The 14,510-nt window shown below is 44.4% G+C and overlaps 1 protein-coding gene across 2 annotated transcripts in view; it reads left to right on the forward strand.

Moving 5' to 3' along the window:
• The window catches only part of SLC31A1 (solute carrier family 31 member 1), a 30,474-nt gene that overhangs the window by 10,218 nt on the left and 5,746 nt on the right, over window positions 1–14,510 (forward strand). For both annotated transcript variants that reach the window (XM_028715399.2, XM_028715400.2), the window contains exons 3-5: window positions 10,859–11,036; window positions 11,869–11,941; window positions 12,420–12,588. In XM_028715399.2, coding sequence (XP_028571232.1) covers window positions 10,902–11,036; window positions 11,869–11,941; window positions 12,420–12,588 — 377 coding nt within the window. In that variant the 5' untranslated portion in view covers window positions 10,859–10,901. The remainder of the gene's footprint in view (window positions 1–10,858; window positions 11,037–11,868; window positions 11,942–12,419; window positions 12,589–14,510) is intronic.

Below are 14,510 nucleotides of genomic sequence, written 5' to 3' on the forward strand. Positions count from 1 at the left end.
AGGTCCCTCATCTCAGTTATAGAAGGATTAAGTGAGAAACTATCTCCAGATTCTGACTATCTCCAGAATTGAATCTGAGCTGCATCACACATTAGAGAAGCTATAAGCCACCTCTGAACTCTCATGAGCTTCTGTGTTCTGACCCCTGACCTCAGGTTCCCAGGAGTAGAGGCAGTGCTCTCCAAATACTTGAATCTGCGCTAAATATAGCAAAATTGTCAAGTGTGGGATTGGAGTGTGGGAGAGACATTAAACAAAACAACACACAACTGGGCAAAATCCTTATCAACTTCATGATTATAAACATGCAGAAACATGAACCTAATAGTATTAACTTCTTTTTAAAGCTTAAAGATAACCTCATTGGCAGGATAAGTTGTAAAACCTGTACCTCTGGTGAATGTAGACCTCTAGATTGTCTCAATGCAGTTGGGTGTGACTTGCCTGTCAAGTATGTTGTTGCTGTGATAATTGGCCCATCATAAATACTTTCTGGGCTGGCAGCTGATTTCAGGCTTTTAGAATAGCCAATAGCAGGGTGGCAAGCTTCAATTTCCTGCCCATGGAACTTGGTCTCTAGCTGCATAAATGTGCATGCACACATACAAAAGGCCAAATAGAAGTAGTGTGCCGCTATAAGAAATGACTCACAAGGTCATGCCTCTGTACTGTCCTATTAGTCCACATCTAATACACAGGACTAGGGCTGAGCTGAAATGGAAAAGCATATTTCATGGGAAACAATCACCCCTTGTGAAGGCTACCATATTTTTCCGTCTATAGGACACCCCCGTATATAAGACCCCCCTATTTTAGGGGACTCAATTTTAGGAAAATGAGGGGAGATGGCCCAAAGTTGTTGAGCCTCTCCCCCCACGCAGCTGGGGGCAGGAAACATTTCCTAGTTTCCCATGCACAGCAGCATGGGGGGGGGGATTTGCGCTCCCATCAGCCATTGTCCTCCAGTGCTGCCACTTGTGGGAAACAATCCAGGGACCGCCCGCCGCACGCAGCAGCATTGGGGGAAACAATCCAGGGAGCACCCACCGCATGCAGCGGCAGTGGGGGAAGTTGCACTCCCTCCAACGAGCTGGCTGGTGGTGCGCAGCTTCTCCCACCCCCATGTAGCTGCAGGCAGGAAACACCCCCCAGGTCGCTCCCTTCTTGCTGTGGCATCGGGGGAAGCTGCGCTCCCGCCAACAAGCTGGCTGGCGGCACGCCACTTCTCTCCCCCCCCCCCAATCCACTATCCATGTATTGGATAACCCCAGTTTTTTGACGTGATTTTTGAGGGTTTAGAGAGGTCTCTTGGAGAATATCTTGGTGAGATGTCTCCCCTCTCCCCATATTCCATGACACTTGAGCATCCTGAAATTCTGCACCAAATACAGTGGTGCCTCGCAAGACGAAATTAATTCGTTCCGCAAGTTTTGTCGTCTTGCGATTTTTTTCGTCTTGCGAAGCACGGTGTCGGGAAAGTTTTGGAAAAGCTTCAAAAACCTCAAAAAGCTTTAAAAACCTCAAAAAAGGCTACCACACCGCGTTCTATGAGTTGCTCCTCGAAGTCAAGTCGCAACTGTATCAACGGTGTTAAGAAAAAAGAAACAAACTTGCAAGACGTTTCCGTCTTGCAAAGCAAGCCCATAGGGAAAATCGTCTTGCGAAGCAGCTCAAAAAACAAAAAACCCTTTCGTCTAGCAAGTTTTTTGTCTTGCGAGGCATTCGTCTTGCGAGGTACCACTGTATATCCCCCAAGAAAAAAATAGCTCAAGCCCAGACTTGCATCTCCCTTACAAACCTCTCCCTATTCTGACCTTTCATGTACCCTGCCACTAACTGTATCTCCCCAGCCTAGCTTGATTATAGTATTCAGTCAGGATAGGACGGAAGGTGAGACAAGATTCAGTTTCCCCTTAGCCGTGAACTCCTTTGAGGGAGCAAAGCAGACCCTCCCATTCTCCCATTTTACCCATGAACATTGCAGTCCTATGAATATGGCTGCTCCAGCATCTCTCCATATGTGTTCTCCTAGTAATACAGCCTGCCACCACCCTGGGCAATGGACATGGTGTTGTACATAGTTTGTCATAAGCCACCAATACATATTTTATTATTCAGTCACAGACCCAGTAAATCATAAGCCATAAATCAGCCTGTGTGTCAAATGAGCCTGGTTTGCAACCCAAATTTGAAAAATAATGCAACTCAGGGAGGGGGCGGGGAAGAGCAGCATAAGCACAGAGAGCAAAGGTTTACAAACAAACAGAGGCAGTGATAAGGGGAAGGAAGGAGCGAGATAATGAGGTTGTTTGTTTGTTTGTTTTTAAAAGGAGAAGAGGAGGAGACTGAACGTATGAGTTGTGTGTGTCTGGATGTAAAATTGCAACAGCTCTTTGCTTGCCATTTCTCTGAATATTTGTGGAAGTGTGGGCAAACACTTGGATCGAATCCTGTTGTGGCTCTTTCCATAAATATTATTCCCCTCAACAACTCCTTTTTGCAAACTGCTGAGGTTCAGGACTTGAAATGTGGTAGTATTTACTTTGGAGAGGAAGTGGTTAATATTTGCAAAAGGATGTCAGGAAATTGAATAAACTGGGAGCAGCATTCTGGTCTCATGATGTTGAGATTAAGAGTATCCATTGCAATTGGCAAGAGAGTGTGTGAATAAACAGCTCTGGGGTCCCTCATCTCCCTTTAGCGGGCAAAAGGTTAGTCTGAAAAGAGCTTGGCTCAGAGGTAAGAATCCCTAACACTGTGTTTACCTGCCAGCTTCTGCCTCACCTGTATGTATTGGCTGTTATTTCTAACTCTGCATGTGTAACAGGGAATCTTTTCCGGTTAACAAGGAGACAGGGCTAATTAGATGCTCCCCAGCATTTGTTTGAAGTTTATATCATTTGTCCTGGGAGATAGAAAGGGAATAATTTACATATGTATGTCTGAGCTGTGGACTATCTGCTGTCTGCTTATGGGATGGATCAGAGCACCAGAAATAGTGGCTGTATCTCACTACAATCTGGAGAGCATTCCTAACTACTGTAGCATTGTCTGCTCGTATGGAATTGCTGCAAGATGGGAACATCCCAGTGTGGCAAACCATTTGTTATCTGCCTCATTGGACAGCTGCTATTTTTCCAAACCTGGGATCTGGTGGGGAGGGAAAAGGTTATGTGTGTGTTGAACAACCTGGTCACAATGGAAACCCAAGAAGTGTGATGTTTAACTCTTGTTCTTCTGGGAAGACCTGAGGGCAGTGATTAAAGGGCAGAGGGATATGTGTGTGTTGAATTAAAAAATATATATTGTATTCTGCATTTGTAAGTGCTCTGCATCTGTAAGTGTTGGGTGAGAGGGAAAGTCGTTTTGATTTGTGCTTCCTTGAACATGTACATGTTGGAGGAGGGAAGCTTCCTGGTGCTATAATCTCCTTAGCAGTGTAGTGTTTTGATTTAAGAGATTTTGCTGTTAACCATTGGATTAACCATTGCAGTAAAGCTTGTTAGCCACTCAGTTATTATTTTTTTATCTTAAGGGTTTTGGTTCAAATCTATTTTTACAGCTGCACATTGTCGGCTGAAATCCAAAGCCCTACTTAGACTCGCCCAAGTGTTTCCTTAGACCCAGTAGGACTTTTCCCGTTTGAACAGCTGATGGGCTGTGTCGCAAAACAGGTTTTTTAACTCCCCTGCAGTTTTGCTATTGAAGTGTGTGTGTGGGGGGGGTGCTTTAGGTGGTTTACATGTCCTGTATAAGATAAGCAAAATTTATTTAATTTAAAAAAAAAAAACTTGTTCTGATTCTGCTGGTCCTGAGGAAGGAGTGAGATCTGAGCAGGACACTTTGTCCACTGGATATTTGATTGGTTTTGGCCTGGTGCCAACATTGTCAGCTTTGGGGCGCTGAGCCTGTTTGCTCAAGTTTTTGGTTTTAATTTAGATCACATTTAGATCAATTTATAATCTGGGTTTTTTGTGTTCATCTTCTAGTGGGGTGGGGTAGGATTTGTTGTTTTTATTTTTGTTGGATGGACACCTCTAGGCATTTTTTTTACTGTATTCTTATTCTATGTATATAAGGTTGTATCCAATGTTTGGCCTATTGGGAAAAAGCAAATACATTTAATTCTTCTGAGGTTCTAGGTCCTTTGTTACACGAGGGCACTATTTGTCCAGCAATCTAGCCAGCACTTGCTTGTATCCTCTCTAAGTTAATTCTGCCCCCTACAAGCTGAGCCGTTTTGTTTTCTCTCTCCCAACTTGTTGAGGCAAGATATTTGCTATTCTGTCTCTCTCTCTCTCTTTCTTTCTTTCTTTCTTTCTTTCTTTCTTTCTTTCTTTCTTTCTTTCTTTCTGTCTCTCTCTCTCTGCCTCCTCTACTGGTCCTGTAAACCGTTCCTGCCAAGATAAACCTGCTTTTGCATTAATAAAACCTTTGAACTCCAGACATTGTGATTATTTCAATGCAATTCACTCGAGCTACAAGCTCTCCAAGATCTGCCAAGAGTTGTTGTTGGTATCTGTCTGTCTTGAGAGACAACTGAGTTCATCTCTGGGGGTAGCAGCACCAACGTGACCTCTCCACTGTGTAAGCCCGGGCAGTGTATATGGAGATCCTGGGCTGCCCAGACTATAAGAATCACCTCTCAGCCTCACTGTTGTCGTCCAAAGGAACGCAAAGTAATACGTTTGGCACCAACTTGGCTGCAGGAGTTACCAGAAGGAGGTGTGCAGGGCACCATCCAGAGTAGACCAATTGAAATTAATGGAGATGCCTAATTTAGGTTTCTTAATCTCAGCGGGTCTACCCAACTAAATCGAGTGCAACCCATTGTTTTAAATGATTTATGAGCTGTTGGATATTTTTATATTTTTGTAAGTTGCTTCTGAGACATTTTTTGTAGAAAGTAATGAATAAATGCAATTAATAATAATATTTACCCACACTTCCCCCCTTTGTTTGTGTGCACATGCAAAAATCATCCTACAAAATGGAAGGGGGGAAAAAGATATTAAGGCTGCAATCTTGTGCCTCCTAGGGCTTACTTGCCTGGGATTTGTGTTGTAAAAGCATAAATAATCTTCATAAAATAGGAATACTTTTAAGACTCAGGCAGGTAAAACTGAATCTAAAAAAGAAGTTAAAAGTCATGTAGTGACAGCCAAAGCACCATTGAAACAAAGTTTTCAATAATTGAAAGAAAATGCTCTGTCATGGGTACCTTTGTAGCTGATTTTCCCAAATGGGACAAGGAGCAGAACCTCCAATTTGGTTCTTTCGGGTTTTTTTACAAAAAAAGTTCAGTGGGACATGTTAAACATAACTAAATTGGCTGCAAAATACCACTTATATGTTGACAAAATTCAGAGAGAATAAACCTGAACCAGTTGGTTCAAATTGAAAGAAAAATTATTCAGACTGGGGATGGGAAACCTCTGGCACTCTGGGTAGTGTTGGTCTCCAGTTCCCACCAGCCCCTGCCAGCCCAGACAGTAACCAGGGATGATGAGCATTGTAGTCCAATAACAGCTGTAGACTAGTTTCCCGTCTCTGACATAAACATTAGGAAAAACCCTGATGTTACAATCTGTTGGGCAGTGAGACAGACTGTAAGCGGAGGTTTGATGGACATCTATCAGACTCCCTGTATGTAGTACTACATTTACGAAGTGTTAGACTAAAGATTCCTTTAAGCTCAATGGCTCTATGAGATCCTTTGCATGTAAAGTGTGTGCTCTGCACCAGGCTACAGCCCTTCAAGGACCAGTTTCTATATTTAAAGTTGCAAACTTGGAGTTATACACAGCCCTTTAATATGCATGTGAGTACATGGTGTGCGCTTGTAGCGGGGGAGGTTGCCTAGCACTGGAACACATTCAGCTCTTGATCTTCATGCTTTTTCATCATTTATGCTAATGTGCAGAGCAGACACAGTGCCGAGAGGTGGAGCCCCTCCCTGCCCTGAGATTCAGCTGCCAGGATTCACTTGGGTTGCCCAGGCTGCTTGGGAGCCCTGCCTGCGGCAGACAATAAGGTGCTTTCAGGCTGAGCCACTGGCTTCCTGTCAAGAACCGCACACTTTGCTTTGGGGCCTGTAGCTCTGGTATTGCACTTGACTGGCTATGTTGTGCAGGGATCTCCTTTTGCAGTGGCTGGAAAATCTCTGAGCATTTGGTATTGCTGTGTAAGGTGTGGGCCTTGGCATGTTTGTGGGGTAGGAAAGAGGCTGTCCCCACACATCATCTTAAGTTACTGACTATTATTATTATATATTCTTATTTCATAGAATCATAGAATCATAGAGTTGGAAGAGACCACAAGGGCCATCGAGTCCAACCCCCTGCCAAGCAGGAAACACCAGCAGAGCACTCCTGACATATGGCTGTCAAGCCTCTGCTTAAAGACCTCCAAAGAAGGAGACTCCACCACACTCCTTGGCAGCAAATTCCACTGTCGAACAGCTCTTACTGTCAGGAAGTTCTTCCTAATGTTTAGGTGGAATCTTCTTTCTTGTAGTTTGGATCCATTGCTCCGTGTCCGCTTCTCTGGAGCAGCAGAAAACAACCTTTCTCCCTCCTCTATGTGACATCCTTTTATATATTTGAACATGGCTATCATATCACCCCTTAACCTCCTCTTCTCCAGGCTAAACATGCCCAGCTCCCTTAGCCGTTCCTCATAAGGCATCGTTTCCAGACCTTTGACCATTTTGGTTGCCCTCCTCTGGACACGTTCCAGTTTGTCAGTGTCCTTCTTGAACTGTGGTGCCCAGAACTGGACACAGTACTCCAGGTGAGGTCTGACCAGAGCAGAATACAGTGGCACTATTACTTCCCTTGATCTAGATTTGATACCCACCTTTTTGCCTGACGTTACAACTTACAAATAAATAACAAGAAGGGTTAAAAACATAGAAAAGACCGTAATTAAGTAAAGGTAAAGGTACCCCTGCCTGTACGGGCCAGTCTTGACAGACTCTAGGGTTGTGCGCCCATCTCACTCTATAGGCCAGGGGCCAGCGCTGTCCGCAGACACTTCCGGGTCACGTGGCCAGCGTGACATCGCTGCTCTGGCGAGCCAGAGCCGCACACGGAAACGCCGTTTACCTTCCCGCTAGTAAGCGGTCCCTATTTATCTACTTGCACCCGGGGGTGCTTTCGAACTGCTAGGTTGGCAGGCGCTGGGACCGAACAACAGGAGCGCACTCCGCCGCAGGGATTCGAACCGCCGACCTTTCGATCGGCAAGCCCTAGGCGCTGAGGCTTTTACCCACAGCGCCACCCACGTCCCTAAGACCATAATTAAAAACAACTAAACAATAAAATAAAAAATGTATACATATATAAAATCTATTAAAACCATATCAATATTTGCAATAAAAACAGCACAGCACCAGACCTTTCATTAAAAGCAGTCAATTCCCCCAAGGCTGCTGGAACAAGAAGGTCATCACCTGCTGGCAGAAGGACAACAAGGAGAGAGCCAGTCCAGCTTCTCTAGGGAGGGAGTTCCAAAGTCTGGGAGCAGACACCGAGGATGCTGTTTCCACGTTTGTACCAAGCATGCCTGTGAGGGTGGTGGGACCGAGGGCCTCACTACTACTACTGCTGCCATCACCAGATCGAAAGTCATTCAGAGCTGGGTTGGATCCTGTAACATTCCAACCTTTTACCATAGCTTCCGCCCTTGTTTTTGCCCTACTTGGGAGACAGTTTGGTTTGCCCCATGCATAGGGATTCTGTGGCCCTCCTGATGTTATTGGACTCCCCATCAGCTTAATAGACAGGGATGGTAAGAGCTGTAGTCCAACAGCATCTAGAGGGCCACAAGTAAATATTTATTTATTAATCTGTGGATTAACGTTGCAAGGTGATTTGTGGACACATTCTTAAAACCGATTTAAATAATTTTAAAAGCAGTAGAACAACTGTGCATAGGTTTAAAATCAACACAGGATGAACACCTAGGCAGAGACCTTTTCCTCTTGTTGAAGCAAAGATGAAAACAAACAGTCTTCACTTGTTTCTGGAAAGTACAGATGGCAGGTGCCTGACATATTATTATTATTATTATTATTATTATTATTATTATTATTATTATTATTATTTATTCAACTTATACACCGTCCTATACCCGGAGGTATCAGAGCAGTTCACAACATATCTCAAGAGGAAAACTCAGGAAGATAGTGGGATGCCCACTATCTGGTTCCCCACTCCTGGTTTACACATATAAAATCGCTGGCACCACCAATCCATTTCTTCCTTCATAACTTTCCTTGGAGTCAATCTTTTTTTGCTTTATTCCCTGAAAGTCCTCATCCCCAATTGAAACAAAGCCTACATGTGGTAGAGTTTGATAATATTCATTCCTTGTTATTCTTGACTCTTCCTTCTTCCCTCTCTGTTGAAATTTAGGCTGTGAGCTCCTTTGAGCAAGGACATGGCTCTCTTCCTGCCCCACTCCCCAAATACGTTACTCCTTGGAAGTGCCATGGCATTATAAACCATAAATCCCCCTTATCTAGCTGAGTTTTCCTGACTCTGAAAAAAGGGGGGGCAGGAGTTTGTGTCCAGTGTTCATCATTACTAGCTTCTTACAGTACCTGTAAAGTACCTTCTTTACAGTACCAATCTACTATATGGTTTGGATCATTATATGGTAAGCGTTTAAACATCTTGCTTGGATTTCTTACCACTTTTCCTCCTGTGGAAACAGCTACACCTTGAATGTTGGGCAGCCACATTTTCTCTCTCTTTCCCTGGAGACTATTTGATTATCCGTGGCAATGAGATTAAAAAGATTTCAATCCAGCCTTCTGTGCACTTAACCATCCCCCGTCTCATTCAATTATGAAGAGATGGGGGAGGCTGTTGCCTGGCAGTGGGGACTAGATGGCTGGGGGCAGCCGATGTCCTTTTCTGTTGCTGGACAACACCTTCACCTAATGTGACTGTAGAGATCTGTTCCCCATAAAAATGACCAGTTGCCAATTAGAGGGGAAAGTTTCGACGCATTTGACTTTTTGAGTTGATGTAATTTAAAATAGGGCTGTAGCACAATTAAACCCTGTGGCAACAAAGTTATCTTTGTAGATGTTTGTGGATAACTCCTGCAGTTCCCAAGCAGATATTTGATAAAAAGCATGTCCACTTTTGCTTATTCCTGCTCCCTGTTGCGTCATAGAATTGTGGGTCTGGCTACAAGGTGACCAGGTTCCCTTTGGTCCTCTGTGTGTCTATGCAGTGTAGGATGATGCTCATTGGGCCTGGTTGGCCAATGTTATGAAGAACATCAGTAGGTGGAGCCTGAATCAGTGACAGGCAGAGTGAATTTTAGTCCAGCGTTCTCCCACCTGCTGAGTTCTACAAGGGAAACACTGAGACTAAGAGGAGGAGTCTGGGCTGGATGTAAGTAATGAGGCAGGCTGGGGCTGGCAGAGGGTAGACTGAGTTTGGGGGGGCAGTCCCCTGTTTGCTCTACTATGTCTATGGCAGCCTTGGAAATTATTATGGAATAGTTCCTGACCTGCTACATGCTTTTATGTACCCTCCGGCATCCCTTCCTTCTCCAGTTCTTAAATGCCAATTCCTTCTGCCAAGCTTGTAAGGGACTCTTCCATGGGCTCGTTGCCCTTTACAGCTGGGAGAGCTGAATGGGATAGCCTTGTACTGCTGTGTCCATTATAGTATTGGTCAGGGGTCGGCAACCTAAGGCCCATGGGGGTCGTTAAACCGACCCACGAGCCGCCCCTGAACCGAGCCACTAATGGTTCATGGCCTGATCTAAAGTAGGCTGTAGCAGCATCACCATATGGGGGGGGACAGAAAAAGAACTGGGTCCCCAGAATGGCAGATGAAGCTGATGGACTACATGGAGTTGGCGAAATGACTGGCAGAATCCGAGACCAGGGAGAAGAGTCGGTGGAAGAAGATTGGAAAAAATTTAAAGTATATTTACAGAAATATTGTAAAATTAATGAATGTTAGAAGGATGCTGGAAAGAAGTTATATGGTTTTAGCAGAAATGTTATATGGAATTAAGTAAGAATAGACTGCTAACGGGTCAAGGTGTAAAATCTAAGGTTAAATTGCGTTAAGATAAATTATGGAACAAAATCTGAGAAAGAGGGAAAGGACTTGCTGAAACAACTAATTGAATTAGAATACAAAAAAGGGAGGTGTGAGGAAGTCAAGGAAATAAGTAAATGAAAGATAAAGACATGAAAATACTGGGTGGGTTTTTTTCTTTCTTTTTTAAATGTTTTTGTTTTTAAATGTTTTTGTTTTTTCTTTCTTATTGTCTTGTTGTATTGTTGTTTTTTTATTGTATTTTTTTAATCTTGAAGTATTGTAACTTTTTATTGTTTGCTTTTCTTTTTTCTGTAACTGTTAAACTTTAATAAATATCATTTAAGAAAAAGAACTGGGTCCCCAAATGTATGCTTGAGTTAAAGTTGGGTCCCAGGTCTGTAAAGGTTGAAGACTACTGCTGCAGGTGACTTTGGGCCACTCAACCGCTTTCAGCCTAACCTCAGAGTGGTTGTGAGATACAATGGAGCAGAGAGGGAAAATGATGGAATATAAATAAAAAGCACTTTTAATGAATGCACTTCTCTATATACATGTTAGCTGTTCTCGCATTGCGCAATCTTCCAGAACTGATTTCCATATCCTTATAAGGTCTGGAAACTTGGTTTTCTAAAAAAAACCAAAAGAGTAATGAACATTCCAGTGCTTGTGTAGAATATCCATAGGCTTGGTCTAAGGGCCAAGTTTCTTAAGATTAGCTACAGGCATGCCTACTCCTCTAGAGGTACTTTCTTCTTAATTTCTTCTATTTTGTGTGTGTCTTCCAGGCTTCTACAGCATCCACTGCCCTCTAGTTCCTTGGGGGTCAAAATGTCCAACCATCACATGGCGCACATGGGCCATGATATGAATAGCTCAACAACGCCCACCCCAGATCCTCACGCACACCATCATGCCATGACAACATCGGGGCATATACACGATGGAGGAATGATGATGATGATGGTGAGTTGAGCTCAAGCGATACCTCTGGTGCAGAAGCTGTGTGACAAATTTGGTCTGCCAGGCCTCCACATTGGATGTCAGGTGTAGGGCAGGCAGAGGTGTGCTGCTTGTGCACCTGAACCTTGCAGAAATAGGACTTGACTCCTGCTTTCTGAATGGTAGGGTATATCAGCAACGTCACCAGATCTACTAAAAATCTGTCCAGATCCAGAAAGACAGAGAGAAGCAACAGCACACACATCCCACTTGGACTCTTCAGCTCTGTGGGTGCCGACTGCCAGTCACATGGCCTGTTTGTGGCCCCACCAAACTTTAAGCAAGGTGCTGATCAACACCAACAGCAAGCCCTGTAGCATCCTGATCGGTGACTTTTTGGTGAAGGTGATCCCTGCCTGAAGCAGGGCTTGCAGATTGGCGCTTGCAGCAAGCCACACAAAAGTCAGCTTTGAAATTGGGTCACCTGACAACAGGGTGATGTTGAACGATTGACAGGTAATTTCAGAGGGTCTTCAAACCTTAGTGGAACTGCAAGTGTTTCTGAGATGAGCCTCCTTCCATCTCGGGAATTCAGCTGCTGACTGCAAATGGTGACTGGAGAGTGCAAATGTTAGCCACTCTCTTTTCTCCCATGTACACATTCACCACCCTTGGATCATGCTGGTAAAGAGAGAGGCAGTGGGGTGGGGCTGGGTGAGTAGGGTGCCACTCCAATGAATTTGCAGTCTCTGTGGTTCTAGTCCCATGCAATCTGTTTGAAACTGTGATGCCCAAAGACCCTGCCACTCACAAAGCTGCATTGTGGCATTAAATGGACTCCTTGTTTCTTGTGCAGGATATGACCTTCCACTTTAGTTATAACAATGTGCCTTTGCTGTTTTCCGGGCTTGTCATCAACACTGCTGGAGGTGAGTGAGTGATTTACTAGGTGCCACTGAGATGGTTCAAAGTATCTGTTGCCCAAACCACAGTCTGGTGGAGGAGTGGGGGATGTTGGGCCGAATACAGTACAGCAACAGGCAGGAAAAAACATCAAATAATCTGCCAAGACCCTCAGCAATTTTCAAGTGGTTCTTAGGCAGGGGAGAGGGGGGAGAGAGTTTGGGAACTGTTAGATTTACTGATTTATGTGTGGTAGATCAACTTCAAGACTTGTTCCATTATCCAGACCTCCTTGGAAATGTTAACAATGGGGGTGGGCCATAGCTCAATGGTATATCACATGTGGTCCTTCTGAATAACTTAATGCTGGAATCAATGTTGCTAAGTAACAACCTCAGCCGATCAGATTGTAGTATCACTTGTGTGCTTTACCTGCCTTAACTGGAGTGCTGATATCCTAGCACGGAATAGATCCAGGAACTTTCCTCCTTCTCACTCTGCTAGAAATGGCTGGTGCATTTGTGGCCATTTTCCTCCTGGCCATGTTCTACGAAGGCCTGAAGATTGCCCGAGAGAGCCTCCTCCGGAAGTCGCAAGTCAGCATCCGCTACAACTCCATGCCAGTTCCTGGACCAAATGGCACAGTCTTGATGGAAACACACAAAACAGTTGGGTATGCACACTCTTTCTATCTACAGGGGACTTTAACATGGGAAACCCAACTGGGGCATAGCCAGTTCATGGTCCTTTCTGACCTAACTCACAGTACTTGTGGTATCTCACAAAGCAGCTTTTCTCAGCCTGGTGCCCTCCATATGCTTTGGACTACATCTCCCATCAGCCCTGACCACTGGGGTTGTGCTGGCTGGGTCTGACGGGAGTCAGGAGTCTAAAATTATCTGTAGAGGATACCAGGTTGGGGAAGGCTGCTGTAGAATCAGAGATGAAAGAAAGCAGGATCCACAGTGTAGGTTGCAGCTTCAGCATCCATGGCAGATAGTTTTAAATACCTTCCACAAAGAAAAGTCCACCACCTATTAGTTTTAAATACCTTCCACAAAGAAAAGTCCACCACCTATTAGGAAGAACTTCCTGACATTAGGAAGAACTTCCTGACAGTAAGAGCTGTTCGACAGTGGAATTTGCTGCCAAGGAGTGTGGTGGAGTCTCCGTCTTTGGAGGTCTTTAAGCAGAGGCTTGACAACCATATGTCAGGAGTGCTCTGATGGTGTTTCCTGCTTGGCAGGGGGTTGGACTCGATGGCCCTTGTGGTCTATTCCAACTCTATGATTCTATTCTATTCTACCTCTTGAGGCAGACTATTCCACCAGGTTATATCCAATGTTAGCCGTCCTATTCAGAGCACCTGTTGAAACTGATGAACGCATCTAACTTAGGCTCATTAATTTCAGTGGGTCTCCTTCGGGTATAACCTAATTGGATACAACCCCTCTCAAACGTTTACCCCAAAACCTGCTTCCTGCCCACTAATTCTTGTTTGCTACATTTATTTCTTGCCTTTTCTTCCAAAGAGCTCAAGGTTTGGCATACAGTGGTACCTCGGGTTACATACGCTTCAGGTTACAGACGCTTCAGGTTACAGACTCCACTAACCCAGAAATAGTACCTCGGGTTAAGAACTTTGCTTCAGGATGAGAACAGAAATCGTGCGGCTAAAGTGGTGCTTAGCTAAAGTGGTGCTTCAGGTTAAGAACAGTTTTAGGTTAAGAACGGACCTCTGGAACGAATTAAGTACGTAACCAGAGGTACCACTGTACATGGTCTTCTCCCTCCCCACAACAACCCTGAGAGACAGCGACTGACCCAAGGTCATCTAGTTAGCTTTGTGACTAAGTGAAGATTTGAACCCTGGTCTCCCAAACTCAAGTCTTACACTCTGTTTCCCACTCCACTGTTGTTCTCATCCTGTCCTCTGGCGCAATAGGAATCAAGCCCACTCCATCTTTTATGTGACAGTACTTCAGATATTTGAAGTTGGCTATGATGCCTCTCCTTAATCTTCTCACATTTAAGCTGAACATTCCCAGTTCTTTCAACCATTCCTCATAAGGCTTGGTTTCTAGACACCTTACCATCCTGGCTGCCCTCCTCTGGGCATGCTCCAGTTTGTCAATGTGTGTCTTGAAATGTGGAACCCAGAACAAGGCTTGACCAATGCAGAATAGAATGAGCTGCTATTTTTCATGTTCTGGATGCTTTGCAGCCTAAGATTGCATTACTCTAGTGTTGTTGTTATTTCTATACCACCCTTCAAGTTTAGCTTGTGATCCACCAAGTTACCTAGATCCTTTTCACGTATGCTGCAGCCACACCAGTCTCCCACATGCTATGCTTGCAACCATATTTTGTGTGTGTCCCTAAATGCAGGACTTCACATTTATTCCTGCTGAACTTCCACCCTGCTGGTTTCAGCCTTGTTGTGTCAGGAACCAAAGTGGGCTGCTCCTTCTCTAGCAGGGGGGCTAGGAGCCATTCTATGCTAGATGTGTGAGAGAAGTGTCAGTTTAATTCTTTCTTATTACACCTTGTTGCTTCAGTTCGTAGGTCATTTATAGATCTTAACCCTTTCTGGCT

Source organism: Podarcis muralis, chromosome Z (assembly GCF_964188315.1).
Source record: "Podarcis muralis chromosome Z, rPodMur119.hap1.1, whole genome shotgun sequence".
In the NCBI taxonomy this organism is placed as follows: Eukaryota; Metazoa; Chordata; class Lepidosauria; order Squamata; family Lacertidae; genus Podarcis; species Podarcis muralis.